At 40.9% G+C, this 18,795-nt stretch overlaps 1 protein-coding gene across 7 annotated transcripts in view; it reads left to right on the top strand.

Moving 5' to 3' along the window:
- Positions 1-18,795, top strand: part of GLIS3 (GLIS family zinc finger 3) — a 496,781-nt gene that overhangs the window by 429,593 nt on the left and 48,393 nt on the right. For all 7 annotated transcript variants that reach the window (XR_013533768.1, XR_004744698.3, XR_013533763.1 and 4 more), the window contains one exon: positions 14,196-14,364. Coding sequence is in view for 4 of the 7 variants with exons in the window: in XM_078368412.1 (XP_078224538.1) it covers positions 14,196-14,364 (169 nt within the window). In the remaining 3 variants the exon portion in view is untranslated. The remainder of the gene's footprint in view (positions 1-14,195; positions 14,365-18,795) is intronic.

Genomic DNA, 18,795 nt, shown 5'->3' with positions numbered 1-18,795 from the left:
GCGCTGCTGGTCCAAGTGCTGCTGGTCAAATAGTTTTTACCCTTTGAAAACAATTGCACTGGATCATAAAACTTAGGAATATGACTTCTGGCAAAACATGACCTGAATTTTGAATTTCGACAGAGGAGTTAGAATTGTACTCTAGTATCTATTTGTTTCTTGCTACATAAAACCTATAGGTGGATTTTGCTCATTACCCCACAGCAGAGTTATAATGGCACTGCTCATATTTTAATTAAGAATAAGATCTTATAGCCACTTAACTGAAGAAAATGAAGATTCTGATTCCCAGCCAGCGCAGGGCACATCTGCATGTATGCAGCTAATGTTAATGCCTTTATATGTTTGTAGGCTGTTGAATTTGGTGCTTCAATTTTTCATATCCACTATTCCCTTGTATTCATGTTGGTTTTTCACGCAAGATTAAGTTGAATTACTCAGTCTTACAACATATGCAAGTTTTTGCTGTAAAAATATTTTTGTGGGTGAGCAAAAACAATTCCCTACCTCATTGAGGAGGAGAGGCAAGTAGCAAAGCTGGGCAGCTGTAGCTTCATCCTTATTGGGAAAAATACTGGTTATTTTTATATTTCTCCCATCGGAAAGCAGAGGATGAGAGGAGGGAGAGGATTGGGAAGAACAATGGGTACTAGACTTAATACCTGGGAAATCTATATAACAAACCCCCATGACACAAGCTTACCTGAACTTAGAAGTTAAATGTATATAATTTCACCAGTAATCAACTGGCATATGAGAAGATGAAAGTTGGCTTTGTGTACCCAAAGCAGGTCTTAAGGGTGGCAAAACAGAATACAGGTAGAATTTCTGGAATGAGAAGCTAACACTTTTTATGGCTAAGAGGTTATAGACCAAACTGCTGAGTCTAAATTTCTGACTTTGTGCTTCAACTGAATTTACCTTCCAAGGAAAAAAAACATAGGTGGTTATGTCTTTCACATGAGTTAAAAAGAAACTGTTCATATTCGGGTGTTTGTAGCCATAGTGAATTTTCATCTTTTTAATACTTCTATGGATACTGAAAATGTTAAGAATAGCAGACTCTAAGGGACATTAAAGAATTGTAACTTAGATATTACTTGCCGTATTTTACAGTAATAGCATATTGCAGGCACTGAAGAGAGGATTGTGGAATTTGTTCATTCAACACAGCTATTGGCACTGTCCCAGGAGACAAGCTTTTATGGCGTCTTCCTCAACATTGTCATAGGCTGATCGGCCCTGCTCAGGTGCTCTGGCCGTGACTCAATCCATTAATGGCTCCCTTCACAGCAGGCATTGATTCATCAGAAGTTGCAGCTGCCTCCTTGGAGTATTAGTTTTTCTACCTAAATTTCCAGGATGCTTTTGCCTTGCTTCCAGAATTCCCCGTTTCTAGTTGTGACCTGGGTTTGCTCCTGAGACTTCAGTCCTGTTCTCTCTAGTGAACTTAGCTGCTCATGTCCTGCTTCTGCTTTCACTACCCATCAGCTCTGGATTTCAGAGTTGAGTCTTACCCTAAAGTTTCTACTAATACCTAGTCCCACCCTAAGTCAGGGGTCTGTAAGCGTCATTGGAACCTTCTTTGGAGACATAGAGAAAGTCTCTTTTTTTTTCCTGCCTTCTAGGAGTTGAGGGGCTGCAGAAAGGGAACTCTTCAGTATTAAAAAGAAAATAGGATAAAGTCTCATCAACGTGTGTAGGCATTTGCTTCTCAGGCTGGTTCACTGGGATGCCTATCAAGCATTTCTGAGAAGTCGATGTATTTCATAAAAGATGCAATGCATCCGCTGCCCTAGAAAATTTTGCAGTTGGGAAATTAACGATCTAGGATTCATAGTTCTGGAGGACTAAGGCAGTTTGGAGTTATAGCTGTACAAAAAGAATGGACAGTATTTTGTCTTTGAGACAGCATCTCGTTCTGCCACCCACGCTAGAGTGCAGTGGCATGATCATAGCTCACTGTAACCTTGCACCCCTGGGCTTAAGTGATACTCTTGCTTCAGCGCTCTGAGTAGCTGGGATTACAGATATGTGCCACAACACTTGGCTAATAGATTTTTAAAACTATTTTGTGTAGAGACGAGGTCTTGCCCAGGCTAATGTCAAACTCGTGGCCTCAAGTGATCCTCCTGCCTTGGCTCCCGAAGGGCTGAGATGACAAGCATGAGCCATGGCACCCAGCCCTTTTTTCTTAAATCACATTACTGATCATGTTTTGTACAATCCCTGTGATCATCAGTGTAGCCAGTTGGTGCTCAGATGTAACATTTACAAATGGAAATGTTCTTTCTGTACCTTATATTTTCCTCTTAGTGTGTTCAGTTGCTGGATTAATGACAGTTGTTTAAACGTAATTGTTCAGCATCCAGTAGTCCTTTTATATAAATGCTAGAAAAATACATGCCACAGTTCTGAAAAGTAGAGAAGTAGAGAACAGGTGCCACAAGTTACCGATTACCTACCTTCTTCTCATTTCTTTTTAGAAGGAAAATGGAAGCCTAAAAGTTTGGGAATATAACTAACATCATTCAGTAGAATAAAACTGAAATATGTTTCTTTACATTTCGTATTGCAGTACTTTGCCAGCAGTTCACATGACATTTTTCTAATGAAGGAAATCTGCAGCTCTCTAAAGGAGAACAAATTGCAGTTTCAAACCCATCACTGGGGTGGCAATGCCCTCAAATTCACAATGTCAAAATTGTGTTTTGATGGTTACTAGGGTTTGGATATTCAAAAATAGTGGGTTTTGTGCGTGCGTTTTGTTTGTTTGAGACAGTGTGTTATGCCAGAAAGAATGTGGAGCTAAATCTAAACTCCCAATTCTGGCTCTCCACTCCCTAGTGTTCAGTTTGGGGAGGTTACTTTTCCTCTTCTATAATAATGCTGATTCCATAGGTCTGTTACGAGAACTAAATGAAATAACATAAGAGTTTGGTACACTCCTTGGCAATTGGCAGATGCTCAGTTAATGTTTTTTTTTTTTTTCTTCCTCTTTGTTTAAAATCTTAATTACTTGTGAATCAAGTCAATGTCTGTGACGGTGAATAGAACCTCTTCTATCCATGTCTCTTATACTGGATTCTACTACTTGGTAGTCAGTAACAGATGTGCTGAGATAAAGCGTTCCTTCCAGGAATTTAAGTCAAGGTGAGGACTGGAGCTTCTGTATTCTAAGACCCATTTTCTGGCCGACTTTTCTGTTGTCATGAAGAGTAGAAGTATGCTTATGCTAGTTGTACAGAGTGCCATTGTCTGATTAAAAAACGAATTTAATGAACAGTGACTTTGTGAGGGTGAGGCCAGGTGGAGGAAAGAAATGGGATTATTGGCCTTGGCCAATGCAATCTTACACATTCTTTGTTTTGGTATTGCTGGGGTCTAGCCCCTGTCCTGATATCATTTTGTAAACAGGCTCTTTCTAAGCCATGTCATTTATCTCAAAATACACTCTAAGGTGTCTTAAATTGTTCTGGACCATTGATTACCTCAAATTTACTTGCCATATCTCAAAAGCAGTTCCCTAGTCTTTTCATGATGGTTCTTAGTAGTTAGCATGCAACAGGCAGTTATTACATCAAGAATTGGCAAACTGTGGCCCACAGGCCAAATCTGGCCTGCCCCATGTTTTTGTGTGGCCTGAGAACTAAGGATGCTTTTAAGATTTTTTTTTTTTTTTAATTCTTACATTAAAAACAAACTTATTAACCCTTAGGGGAGAATAGTTGCTTGAAGAAGGTAAATATTGCCTCTTACCTTCAAAGCCTGAAGTATGTACTGTCTGCTCCTTTACAACAAACGTTTGCCAAGCCCTGTTCTATACTTATATCTGGGACATTCATCAAAATGACAGTGAAATCAAGGCATCCATAAAGTGGATTAATTAAAATGAATTAAAGAGGAGAATGTATTATAAGACAGTTGAGGATCATATAGTACATGCAGGTCTTACTGATACCCATAATATCTTAGTTTTAGGAAATGTTTTGGTGGTCTTCTAGTCCATAGGTTTTCAGAGATTTTTATAAGGCTTAATATTTAAAACAGGTAATGGCAGAGCTGTTTGTATTGAAGGCATCCAGAACACATGTACTACACGACATTCCTAGTTCTCCCCAGGGCACTCTATGGAACCCCAAAAGAAGTGGCCCGCAAATGGAACTACTACTGGTTAAAGTCAGCAAATCGCAAGAAGACATCTGCAGAAGCAGCCTCGGCCATTGTAGGAGCACTTAATGTGGCTCTCACTTAGGAAGAAGCTGCCGTAGGTTGGATGGGGCTCCCTTCTAGTTAGAGGTGACAGAAGCTGGCAGAGAGGATCATAAGCAGGAGCAGTCCTGGTTTTATTCTGCCCAATATTTTTTTTTCCTAGAAGTATCTCAAACTTTTGAATATCAAAAATTGATGTTGAAAACCTAAGCCTCTCCTGGACTTATAAATTAAAGCCTAGAAGTAAAACAAATAACAAATACTGAATTTCAGAGACCCATCTGGTCATATTCTAACAAGGGATGTTACTTGCTTCATCAAAATGTATTTTCTACCAGCAACAAGGATGTTGGAATTAGAACTGAAGGCTGAACCCTCCATTTCAGATACAGATAAAAGCCTTTAAATAAAAATTGGAGAAATGTTTTATGTGGGTTGTATATGGGCATAAACTCATGACAGCGTGTGAATGTCTTCTAGCATCTATCTTGAGAGTAAAGTAAGCTAGGAGGTAACACAAAGCACCTGATGGCCAAATGGAAGAGAGTGATCAGAATGAAAAAACGGGGAAACGGGGTTCTCTGGGGTTACAACAAAACTAAGTAAATTGTTGATGCAGTTTTGCCCAGGGCTCACGATAATCGAAGCTGTGAGTTCCTAACTATACCATAATTCTTCAGAAGGACTGTTATTTCATTTTACAGATCTAAGAGAAGCTTTCTTCGAGTTCAGAGTTGGTAGATCAACCCTTAAGTTGAGCAGGAATAATAGGGCATTAAAAATTGGATTGGCTGTTTATGCCAAAAATCTGTTTCCAAGAAGCCATCACTATGAAGTGTGTTTAGATGTCATGTGAAAGAGTGGGTGGGATTGTCCCAGCAGGCTCTGAAAGGGAGGAAATATCTTTTGTGGTCAACATGGTACAGGTGGAAGATAATTAAGGGATGAGTAATGAGACTGGGAACCCAGTTGTTGTTTTTGTTTGTTTTTATGGCAACGTTGTTTTTTGTGGCCAAGTAAAACTTCTAATTCCAAAAAAGAGTTGAGGGTTCCTACTGTAAGAGCTTCCAGGAGTGATTGGCCATGCCTGCCCTATCTTTTTTTCTGCTTTCCACTCTGCACCAGTGAGAGTTAACATAACACACAGACCAGGAGGAAATGACAGATTTCCCAGGGGCTAGTGTGAATCGTTAGCTTGTTTCAGTTATTTTACTGACTTTGTGTAATGAATCCTTTGAGGGTGAGTAGCAGGCAGGTTGGGAGGTGGAAAAGATAGATGATTTGAGGTTAGCTGTGTCATGCATTGTCTGGAAAGATCTAAGAGGGCTGTATGAAATATTGGTCCCAGAGAAGTTGAGAGAGCTGCCAGATGATGCCATTCTACTGAAAACAATGTCTTTGTTCTGCAATGCAGATGTTTCCAGAGCTTTTCCTAACATGAAGTTAATTAGACTTGGTATTTAGGAATGCTCGATGGTACCTTCTGACGGTTATGTGGATGGCATCAGCCATTTTCTTCTAGTTGTATTGCAGGGTACTCCAGAAAAGTGTATAAGCCTATATCTTCCAAACACCAACACCTCTTCCCTGGCTATAAATCCAGCTGCAGGATGTGGAAATGTAGTTAGGCAGCCTACACAGAAGTTTGGAGCTCATGGGGGAATATCTATTTGTAAGAGAACCTGAATATTCATGTAGCTGTCCAGACATCAATAAATTCTCATTTTGCTTTGTTTCTGTTTGCTAGAGAACAGCAGCATGCTTAAGCTCAAAGTTAATAGGCATGTTCTATAGTGCCATATCCTCACTTACTTTAATAGAATGTCTCCCTAGCACATCTGTTTATCCATTGCCAGGTAGCTCTCCCATCAGGTGACATGAGTGTGTTTTCTTTGTCTTAATGCACAGGAGACAGTTGCCATTGTTTGCCATCAATTAGCTTGGGGTAGCATGTCAAGGATGTATGGGTGGTGTCATTTTAGTGACAGCCACCTGATCCAGTTGAGAAGGGATTGTTTCATTATCCTCTTATCAGGGCTGCAGGATAATGATACTCTACACTGCGAAGTGGGAAGGAAAAAAAAAGGCAGAAATAATAGATTTTTAGGGATTGGCAGTATTGAAAGTATTCATGCCACAAGGAGAAGGGAAAGATTAGATGACTGTGCAAACCCTTAAGAAGCTGTATTTTCCTGATATAGGTGGAATATAGAGAGGCAGGGGAATGGGGGAAATGCTCAGACATTAAGAAAGAAAAAAGAAAACCAGCTCCTACTCACGGACAGCAAGGCTATGATTAGCTGAGGCCTCTCTCCCATTCTCCAATTAACCTCAATATCAAATGCAGCCTTACAAGTGACCCTGACAGGGCGTTTTCCTTGCTAGAACTTTCTGGTTCATGAATTTAGGTTCGCAGAGCATTTTTCATTGAACAACATAATTAAATTCCTCCAAGGTGAAATGTAAAAAACCACAGAAGATACCTGACCTTGTAATTTCACTATTGGGGCCAAAACTTGAGTCACCCCCAATATTGATAATTCTCTTCAGAATGCCTGAAGGGAGAGTCTTTCCTGAATCCTGAAAATTCTGGATCTTTATGCTCTTGGAGAAACAAAAGGAAGTGCTGAAAGTGTAAAAATACTTCAAGATAAACTAAGCTTCAAGAGGGACAATTGTGTTGACATTTTAGTAACAGCCCATTTTCGCTTTTTAACAAAGTGCAGTCATGCATGAAAATGACTTGTTATCTTTTAAACAAATGCATTATGGGTTGTAACTCAAAGGTGTGTATTACTCGTGCAAAATAGTTTAACCCTTGAGGATTCTTTCACAGGCCCCACTTTGACAACTTTTATTTAAAAAATGGGACAACAAAAAGCTTCTTTGAGTATGGTATGTAAACTCTTCTGCATTTTTTAAAAAACACCACAGTTGATGTTTGTAGGAATTCTTCCATCTGTAGTTCAGATAGGCAATCATACTTTGAGATTTACCATTTGGGAGCAACATGTAACCTTATCTTTCCCTAGTTCTATTAATAATGGTAATAATTGCAATAATATAAGTAGCAGATAGGCAATCATACTTTGAGATTTACCATTTGGGAGCAACATGTAACCTTATCTTTCCCTAGTTCTATTAATAATGGTAATAATTGCAATAATATAAGTAGCCAAATAGCAACAGTGATTTCTTGAGCATTTAACTGGAGTTCAGGCATATGCTAAGCGTTTTCTGTTCTGTAATTCTTATAAATCCAGTTAGGTATTATCCTTATTTAAGATGAAGAAACAGGCCGGGCGCGGTGGCTCAAGCCTGTAATCCCAGCACTTTGGGAGGCCAAGGCGGGTGGATCACGAGGTCAAGAGATCAAGACCATCCTGGTCAACATGGTGAAATCCCGTCTCTACTAAAAAATGTACAAAAAAATTAGCTGGGCATGGTGGCGCGTGCCTGTAATCTTAGCTACTCAGGAGGCTGAGGCAGGAGAATTGCCTGAACCCAGGAGGCGGAGGTTGCCATGAGCCGAGATCGCGCCATTGCACTCCAGCCTGGGTAACAAGCGCGAAACTCTGTCTCAAAAGAAAAAAAATTAAAAAGCCTAACTTTGTTTCTTCATCTAAGTGATTTTTGCCTAGGACACATTGCTATTAATAGCTAAAGCTAAGAATCAAATTCACGTCTATCTCATTGTGTATGCTTTGTTCTGCTAATAACCACGCTGATACTGTCTATAGAGTGCCCAGTTTCTGATGAGGCCAAGGGAATCAATGTGTACTGTTGTCCAACTGTTCCTGAACATCGCCCAGCTCTAAAATTCTCTGGAGACAAGATTGAGCTTACCATTGACATGGGGGCTTCTCATTCTTTTTAGTCCCTCTGAGAAAGCTCATTTACTGATTCCATTGATTAGCTTACCCTCTGTGCCTTGACCCTGCAAATACTGCCCAAGAAATGGTGAGCCGATACCTCTTCCCATGTACCAGCCACCAAGCGACTAATGTCATTTGTCAGGATCTCAACATTACTCTGGCACTACTTACATGTGAATTAGCAGTCTGTGGGTAATACTGGTTCCCCGTTTTCTATGGAAGCAAGCCTGCCACAAGGAGCAGCACCATAGCTGTAATACAGCCATAAGTGACTCCAATGCAGGTTTACAAAGCAGCTCAGTGACTGCAGATCTGCACAGTACACCTGCCCTTGGTGCATCATTGACCACTGTGCACAGTACACTTGCCCTTGGTGCATCATTGACCATTGTGCACAGTATACTTGCTCTTGGTGCATCATTGACCATTGTGCACAGTACACCTGCCCTTGGTGCATCATTGACCATTGTGCACAGTACACCTGCCCTTGGTGCCTCATTGACCATCGGTGGCCTTTCGGCCCACAACATCATTCTTGCTTGTGGTAAAGGATGCATGTAACTAATTGCTCATGAATAACCCTTCCCTGCCTGCCTGCCTTTTGCCGGCAGTGGATCAATATGCCTCTAGCAAGTATCCGAAATTTTTGTTTGGGGGAAAAAGCACATTTCCTACTAGCTGTTTGTTTTCTAAAGCAAGTAATTCAGTTAATTTCTTGTCTGAAATAATTCTCAGAGCTGGAAGACTTCTCTCATCAACTCTTGAGTTGCTTTCAGGATGAGCAGAAACAAATGGGAATGTCTGTTTTGCATTCTAACCTGCAGTTTGATGCTAAAGCTAATCGCGTGTGTTGTGTGTGGTGGGGGATTAGTGGCTATTGGCAACAAGCAGCCTTTGCAAACAGTGTTCAGGGGCTCTGATACACCACTCTTGTTTTTTCTTGAATCCATGTTGCCTTTGGAAAGCAATATAAGGTGGTGGTCAGGGTCATGTGATCTGTTAATAAAATCAGGCTTACTAGGTTTGAATTCCAGCTCCACTGTTTGCCCACCATGTGACCTAGGCCAGGTAACTTAACCAGGAATCAGAATAGGCCTCAAGTTCATCAGTAAACTGGACAATTGTTTACAAAGAACTTGGCACATTATAAATGCTCAATAAATCTTAACTATTGATTCCAAGATATCAAGGGGCAGCAAGCAGATGAAATGAAGCTGAGACAGGATCCCCAACACCTACTACTGAGTGCAGTTTCCATACCAGCAGCCTCAGCACCACCAGGGACTTTGATAGTTTGTTAGAAGTTCAGAATCTCGGTACCCCCCAAGACCTGGTGAGTCAATCTTGGGGGTAGATTTATTTGCACATTAAAGCTTGAGAAGCAGGACTCTTGCTGCTCACATAATTTTAAATAGGAATGCATATTGGCTGATTTTAATATACTTTAGCCTGACAAGGGAGGTCTTCATACTTTCCCTCTAAAATGATGAAAACGCAGTTACCAAGCAATGCCTATGGTAGTCTTCCTCTGCTCTGGTGATGGTCAGAGACAAGTACTCTTCATTTGGGGATGCTACTAATACTCTTGGCCTCCCTCCATCCACACAATAAATGTTACAGCTAAAGTAACCCCAAGGGTGCCCCATCTACACCTATTAGAAATACAGATTAATAGTTTTCATTTGGACAGAACTGTATAGTAACCAAATCAACCTGAGCTAAAGGTGCCAGCCTAGAATGCCCTGGTAGCCAATGAGATGGCATCTGAGAACCACATAGATCAACAGATGCTGCTTTGTTAAAATTACAAAGCTCAACTGAGTTACCTCTACCTACCTGTACTGGTACTGGTAATGGATGAGGGACTGCAGTGAGCCAGGCCACTAAGAGAAACTTCATGACAGGAGGGAGGCCAGTTGCTGGCCCTCTGCTGAAGACTGGGCTGATGTATTCATCCCAAGAACAGCCTTTTATTTCCTTAGGGAGACTACCATGTCTTAATCACAAAAGCAATAAGAATTTCCAACATGTTCCTTTGCTGTGCTTAATCAGTTGTTCCAGCTGCCAGTCATCAGCTACGTCTGGAAGTTTACTTAAAAGCCCTCTTCCAGCCTTGAAAGCAGTAATGACCCGAGTTGACAAAGACAATGAAGGCTGCTTTTGTGGGCAGCCTATGTCAGCAGATGTGATCACAACAGTTTTGTTAATATTGCCCTGTATTCTGGAGGGATCAGCTCTCTTCTATATGTTTTGATCGATAGGCTACATTGTGTGCCCCATTGGTTGAATTTGGAAAAACATTTTAAATGTGTATGGAAGGAAATTTTTCCTCTTTTGAATGACATTATAGTTTTATTCTAAGGTGGAGATTTTATTCCTGAGGTTAGAAATCACTTGGCAAAACCTGAATATTTGTCTGGAACCATATGTTGTGGTGGGCAAGTCTGTATAAAGTCAGCAAGTATTTAGACTTAAAACATTAGTAGAGATTAGCACCTTCCTAGTGCAGAGTAGGTGCTGGAAAATTGTGTTTGAAAGAATTAATGAATAGAATATTCCTAGACTGTAGTGATAGATTGAATTCTAGATGCATTACTGATATGGTCAGAAATTCCTAGAAGTCGGGATAAGAGTCGTTTCCTGTGCCACAGTGTATCATTGAGAGACCAAGGACAATTCTGTTGAAGCAATAGCTCTCTGACTCCAGAATGTCGTCCATTTTATTGGAAGGGTATATGAGATGAGGATAAATGTTAGAAAGCATGCTTAAGTCTCTTGTCACTTTCTCTAAATTTCTGGTCGTCATCTTGGTCACAAGAGACATCTACAATGAGCAGTCATGGCCTGGACTCAGCATGCAAAGTGCTCTCATGTAGATACTGACTCACAAGCTTCTACTAGTTTGTAATCACACCAGAAGAAAGATCTTCCTATACTATAGAAAATAAAGGCAAGCTGTAGGCATTGTTTTGCAGAGAAGTGATTTCCTACACCCTATGTAAGAAACGATTCAGTACATTTTTCAAATCGATTTTAAATTGAACCTTAAAGCCCCTTCTTTCTTCTCATTGGGTCCTAAAAGAGGACCACTGCCCATTTCTGTCCCCTTCACCAGCCACAGCATTCAAGGGGAGGGCTATGGACGTGGGCTTGACTGGTGATCAGTCAACCCAAGCACAGCTGGAGGACACATTCTGGACCCTTAAGCCCTATACCAGGCACCTCATATACCCCACCTAGCATCCCCTTCACCACCTGTTTCTACTGGCCTTTGCTAATCCACCAGGTATAGCTTGGTAGCACCTCTCCTCAACTGTACCATATCCCTCTAGCTTTCTGTGCTGAGGCTTTTCTGATACTCTGATGTTGGGCATCTGAGAACATTTAGCCACACTGGTACATGTGCCTCTGAAAGTGTAAGCAAATTAACCTTGATTGATGGGGGCAAACTTTGACTGATGAAGAGTAGGAGTTAGTAGATAAATGTTCCCTTCTGTCCCTGTCCTAGTCACTGAGCCCCCAAATTCCATTGGCATTTATATCCCCTTCATCCTTATTTACTCAATGAACATGACACACTGTCTGGAGATACAGGCACCAAGGATGTCTTGTTTCCTATCCTGTCTCAGGACCTAGCTCCATGTCTGCCACATGATAGGTACCCCATACATATTTGTGGAATAATTGTTTGCTAAGAGAATAAAAAGAACACAGTTATAACTTTGCATATAGAACAAATATAATTAAGTAGAAAGGGTAGAAGACATCACATAAAAAAAGCACAGCAGATAAATTGTTTTAATACATTTGAGTGTGGTCAGTTGGTTTGGCCAAGGCTTAGGATGCATTGTGGGGTCACAAATAAGACAAGTGTTAAAGTACTTTTAACACTGTCCAAGGATTTACACTAATAGGTCTTGGTACTTTAGTAAAATCAATGAATAGCGGTCTATTCCCTTCACTAAATTACAATTTTCCCAGGGGCGGGAGCCTGCATATAGTACAGTGTCTAGCTTGTAATAGATACTTAATACTGAATATAAAAAATAATGGCTGAATGATAGATGGGTGGATGGATGTATGAGAAGTTAGATGATGGGCGGTCAGATGATAGATGCTTGTTCCTGGCTCTTAGATGAGAGGTCCTAAACCAGTCTTTACTCTGAGTGGCAGGGTACAAGCAATCCCCAATTTCCCAGCCTACATCACTGTAGCTAATGCCAATTGTAGCTAATACAGACCTCTGGGAAGCAGCATACTTTGTTCGACCACAGAGTAGAGCACAGTGTGAACATCAAGTTTTCCTGTTGGCTATTGGGTTGTAAACAGCAGGGACAATGCTTCCTTTGTGATAAACACATGCACATACATTAAAAAAAATCTCTGGTGGGGAAATAAATACTAAGTGCATTCAGCAACTACAACAAAATAGAGCTCACATTTCTACACTGAAGCAAAAAAAGCTAGCTGTGTTTTCACAGTATCTCTGTAACCTTTATTATTCCATTAGATTTTGGAATAGTATATAAAACACCAAGCTCCATGCTGACGAACACCAGTTTTGAAACTATTGCCACAGTCAATCCAAACAGCCTTCTCCCCTGGGTGTAAAATTATTTGGAATACAAGAATAATTGTGGTTCCCTTAGCTAGCTGAGCATAAATGAGGGTAGTGATTCATAAGGTGACTAGTGAGTTTACAAATATGCAACTCGTATGGAAGCTGACGCACGCAACAGAAGCTTAGCCTTGACTTTCTGAGCTGGTAAGCATTTTCGGGCCTTTCCACCTCTTTGGAGGACTGGTGGATACAGCCTTCTGAGAACAAGACTTAACCTGACAGAATGCTGACTTACCAGAAATAAACCCTTCAAATCAGATCACACCCCTGTCAGTAGCTTTTTGAGCGGGAAGATGGTAATTCTGCCTCTTCACATGTTCCTTGAAATACTTGAACTCTTGTTCCATTGGATGAAGCTTTTGGGGGCTGGGTCATTTGGGGTACTCATTCTATCCTGGAGAGGCTGGGGAAAAGTGGTACCGGTATAAAAATACAACTCCCTGAACTTTTAAACCCTCAAATCTTTTTGATAATGTGGCTTCTCTTAATCCTGAACCTGATTTCTTTTTAAAAAATCATTTATTCTTTGATATCAGTAAAGTTCAAAAAGAACAGAAATGGGTATAGAGCTCAGCATAACTTTGTACAAAGAAGGAAGTTAAAGAGAATAGGCCTAATGCTGCTGCTATGGTTGCAGCATAATGAGACGTCTACGGAGTAGGTCCCAGACACTGAGGGAGCCTTTCTGATAGACTCTGAAAGGGACTAGCCCCAGTTTCTTCGATGACATCGTACCAATTAGTGGAACTAAATGGGCACATATTCACATTCGAGGTCGCATACAGTTCTTGAAGGCTAGGCTGCCCCTACAAATGGGGCTGTAATTCACTGTGTCATAACAGGCAACAGTGGGTAAAAGATTCCAGAGCTGTGTTTTCATAGTTTGACTCCTCTTCTGATGAAGGCCAGGTATATTCATCACACCACTAGGAAAATATCCTGGGTTAGTTAGACTCTTAAGTTAAAAGAGTGTAGGATACTATGTGTCTGCTAGGATCAGCGAAGCTCCAGTTCTCATTACATTTAGTAGTGACAGAGGGGCCCCAGCCGACCCACCATGGCTCACTACAGTGGTGAGAAGAGGAAAAAGGCCTGTGCTGTGCCCTTCTCAGTCAGCTGACCAAATATTCTGTTACCTGACTCTCTCCTGTGACTGAAGAGTGCTAATGCAGAGGCCTTGGCACAGATGCAAATGGTACAAGATTGACTAATTATACAGTGTCCAGACAGGGAACTGGCGGGGCACAGCAGCATTTAGGAGACAGACCGAGAACGTCAGCCTGAAGCGAGCCAAGCGTGAGCTCCGGAGGAACCTGTTCCACCACGAAAATAAAAGCTGTGTGTACCCAAGAAGGCGAGAACTGTTCCCTGAAAACCACCCAGAGAAAAACAAGCCCCTCAAATATGCTTGCTGTCAGCCTTCGGTATTTAAAAAATGTGGGCTTCCTTGGGGGCACGGTCTCATGTTTGTTCTCCCTTGATTTCAGCTCCCATTTTCTCCAGCAACTATTCAAGCCGAAGTGGAACAGCTGCTGGGGCCGTGCCACCCCCACATCCTGTCAGTCACCCTTCTCCGGGACATAATGTACAGGGGAGCCCCCACAACCCCTCCTCCCAGTTACCTCCTCTCACAGCTGTGGACGCGGGAGCTGAGAGGTAAGGCCATCTGTCTCTCTCCTAATAGGTGTCGCCGCCAAACCTCCCTCCAAGGAGAAGTGCTTTGACAGTTGCTGAATTTTATTAATAATCCGTTGGTGGGTTGAGTTACCCAAAGGTGACATTTTAAAAGTACACACACAAAGCACATGGACCAAATATCTCATTATCTGTTTTATTTTTTCACGGGAAAACAAATGAAGTGATATTGGCAATAGCCAGCTGAAGTTTCAAATGCTGGAAACACACCAGAATTTCCCTGTATTTCTACCTTTGTTCGGTCTGTTTCAGAGACCCAGTTTTAAGATAATGTATGTGCAGGTTGAAACACCTTCCCAATGTCGGATGGTGCTCTCCCCATATAAATCAGTATTGTTAGGGCACAGGATTTTATATAGGCTGTTCACTGAATACTCCATATTAGTATCACTCTCATAAAGGACTTCTGGGAGAAAATTTTTAAACTATGATGTTCATATTTTTATTTCCAAATTCTTCATTAGCCACAGAGGCCTTTTGAGGCCCTTCATACTTCTTCCCAATCTCTTGTGTGCTTCTTGGGACCACAAACCAAACAGGAGTCCGCATCTCTTGCTTCTCCATCCCCTTCCCCTTTTGTGGAGCAGGTTCTAATGAACATCCCTTGCCTAAGGGCAGATGTATGGCTGCATCAGTACAGGGAGCTTTGGAAGAAGGTCAGACGCTTCAGTCCTCTTCTAGCTGCCCAACACACCTCGTGTCACCTTTCTCCGCTTGTCATCTGGCTTGAGTTGACCTACCTGGGGGTTACTCCCAGACATCCACAGGATAAAAACTTGTAGGGACTCTGTGCAAGGCTGGACTAGTGGGCAATTGATTGAATGGGCAGCAGGAATAAAAGTTTCGAATCTTGGATTTCACCAGCAGTCTCAGGTTCCATCATTGTTGGCCTGACATATGAGTTTGTTAGTAGGTGGTTTTAATTCTGATAAAGCATATATTTTATTGATACCTTCCTCCCTTTATTAATACTTTAATGAATGTCTGTTGAGTACCTTGTATGTGTCAGACACTGTGTTGGATACTGGAGTCTAACAGGTAATTAAAACATGCTCCTGCCCTTACAGGTTTGAATGGTGAGGACAGGCATGCAAATGAAGTATAATAAGGCTGTTTGGTTAAATGATGAAACAAATAACACAGGAGCCTAAAGAGGATGTCCCTAAATCTGTATTGGGGAGTAAGGGAAAGAAAGACAGCGATGTAGGCATTGAAGGAAGACTAAGGCTTTTCTGGATGCCTCAATGGGGGCAGCATCCCAGGCAGCAGGAAGAACATATGCAGGATGTAACAGAGGACACCGCCAAGGGAGGTCTCAGTAGCTTGGGTGACAGCATCCAGGCGTACATGCCTGATGACGTCGGATAATGGTAGGTTGGCTCATATGGGTCTCTGTATTTGATGCTAAGGACTTTACCCCTTAGCCTACTGGGAGTGAAGAACCATTATAGGCTTTTAGGAGAGACATACAAGCAGATTGACATTGCAGTGAAAGAATCCAGGTGACATGATAGTGCAATAACTGAACCTGGAATGAGACAAGGTGGGGGTGGAGGTGGGGAACAAGAAGAATATTGCAGGAGTCCTTGTAAGTAGTATGGTTACTTGAAGCAGGGTGAAGCAGTGAGGATGGAGAATATTCAGGAGGAGTTATTTAGGAGCAGAATGACTAATCATTAACATATGTGGAGCAAAGAGGAGGGACCAAAATTCGCTTATGAGTTCTACCCTTAGACACCAAGATTGGGCCATTAATAGAAACTGAAAAATGCAAAAACCATGTGGTATTGCGGAGGAATAAACAATACTGAGTGGAGGGAAAGAGGAAGAAGGAATAATAAATTGACTTTTAGGAGTTAGAGTTCTAGGTGGTTATAAAGATCCATGTGGATAGGTCTGATGGGCAATTAAAAATATGAATCAGAAGATGTTGGACCATTTAAAAATGGTTCTATGGACAAGGTAAAGTATAAATAAATCATTAGCCTCCTCACATAAGACCTGTCAGCAATGCAGCACAAGTGATAACTGTTATGTTCAGACAATGGGGACAGGAAATGTTTCCCTCCACTTACCTATTTTTATAAATTAAGACTTTTTTTTTAAGCATTTTATGTAGTTTTCTTTTGGGTTCTAAATGCTATTAGCCATCATTTCATTCTGTCTGGCTGAGAATCTTACTCCACAATGTTTTGAAGCTCAGAAATGATCAATTGGAAACTCCCTTTACTGCATCTCCTTATCCATAGTCATAACTCTTAACGAGAATATAAGACAAAAATAATAGTCTCCTTTTTGTACACAGCCCTTAAAAGAATACATGTAGAGAAAGATTTTACTGATTATCACAGTCAAAGACAACGACTATCATAACCCTAATGCCTGAAGTTTGCATCCCGGTTCTGACAGTTGCTAATTGTTTGGCTGAGGGCAAGTTCCCTAGCTGCTCCTGCTGCTTGAGGTTTATGTGTTTCTTTTAACATTTTATTTTGTATTTTTTATTCCTTCTGAAAGTTTTAACATAAAAAATGGCAAGAGTAGTACAACGAATACCCACACTTACACCCTGCACTCACATTCATCCATTGTCAATATTTTGCCATTCTTTACCTCTGTCTGTCTCATCTTTGGGAATACCTTGTTTTCTTGCCTATTGTTGAAGAACCATTTGACAGATGGTTGCAGATATCACTGAGCTTTACCCCTAATAACTTCGGTAGGGATCTCCTAAGGAGGACATTTCCTATATAAACCCAATATAATAATCACATTCAGGAAATTTAACTTCAATATAATGCTATTCTCTAATAGTTACTATTCAGATTTCCCCAATTTTGTGAATGTTTTTTTGTAGCTGGAGTTTTGTTTTAGATCTCTTATTAGGGATCTAATAAGGATCTCACAATGAATTTTATTTTTCATCTTCTGGAATCTAATGAAGTTCTCCAGCTTTTTATCTTTCAGGGCATTGACAATTTTTGAAGAACTCGGGACATTTATTTTACAGTGTTCCAGTGTTCCATGGTTTGGATTTGTGTAATTGTTTTATCCTATAAAGATTCATTGTAAATATTTTTGACAGGACTACCATATAGATGATGTGGTATGTCTTAGCTTTTTTGGAGATTTAGATTGCACCTATGGGGAATTGGGATTAAATAAACCAAAGTAGGTAAAGTGCCTAGCAAGTTACATGTGTGAAGCAGGCCTTTCATAGCTGTGGATACTAGCATATAAAGGCAGGCAACTTTGGCATAGCTGAGTGATTCGGTTTGAAAGTCAGAGGATGTTGTTAAATGGTCCTAGTGGCTGATAATGTAAATAATCATGGAAGGGGAAATGGAGAGGAAGGAGGTACTTTATATGATGGGGGAATGAAATGGACATTAGCACTTTGTGGTTTTGCTTTGCTGCTATATTCTCTACTGGATGTGTGCCCCATCCCTTGCCTGCCCAGCTGGAGTGGGCAAGTGTGGCAGGTTCTGTCTTCCGATCAGGTTTGGAAAGGAGGATGACATGAAACAGCCCTGCCTTATTCACCAGGTTTGCATTAGTGTCCAGCATAAAAACACTGAGAGGAAATGTGCTTACCTTCCGCTTTTGGTTTGTATATCTTTGCCTCTGTTTGCCTGGGAAATCCCCCAGTAAAAACTCCAGCAGTTTTCTTAACGGAAATAAGTTTATCACACTCTGCGATTTTTAGTGGGAAACTGGCATCTTTTCCTGCTTTGCGGGCGTTGATTCATCATTTACTTAGCTTTAACATGCTAAAAAAAAATGGGCTGAGTCACTGTCAGAAGTCAGGAAAGGTCCACCACATCGACCCAGTTAGCATCAAGTTTTTTGATCCTTACCATCATAAAATAAATCCAAGTAATCTCAATCTGACAAGACTCCATTTTTATTTTGAAATATTATTGGAATGACACATTATTTCAGTGATCTTAAGCAGCACACCACATCACCTAATGTTGATTTAACTTATTACGGGAAGTGGTGTTTTACTATGTCTTGTTGAATGAGCCAGTGGCACCTTGTTTATGACAGTGGCTTCCCATGAGAGGAACTCGGTCTTTGGAAATGTTAATTCATTGAGTTTCGTAGTATGTCGGTTAGACCAGATAAAACAAACAAAATATTGACAGGAGTCTTTGAAATGGAGAAATCTTACAGTTCCAAGAATAAATCCTCTGAGTTTGTGTTACTAATCTTCTTACAAGAGAATGTCATCTGCCTCCATTCTGAAGACCACAAATGTGTACTCTGTCGTACGGGTGATAGAGCTGAAGGAAGCCTGTGGATTGACCATAGTGGAGAAGCTTATGAAGAGCTCCTTATGAGCCCATGGCTGAGCCTGAAAAGTCTGAAAAGAAAGTGTAAATGTGAGGAAAA

The sequence above is a fragment of the Callithrix jacchus genome, chromosome 1, assembly GCF_049354715.1.
Source record: "Callithrix jacchus isolate 240 chromosome 1, calJac240_pri, whole genome shotgun sequence".
Lineage (NCBI taxonomy): Eukaryota > Metazoa > Chordata > Mammalia > Primates > Cebidae > Callithrix > Callithrix jacchus.
Note: the sequence above shows the minus strand (reverse complement) of the source record. Positions and strands in the feature narration are given on the sequence as shown.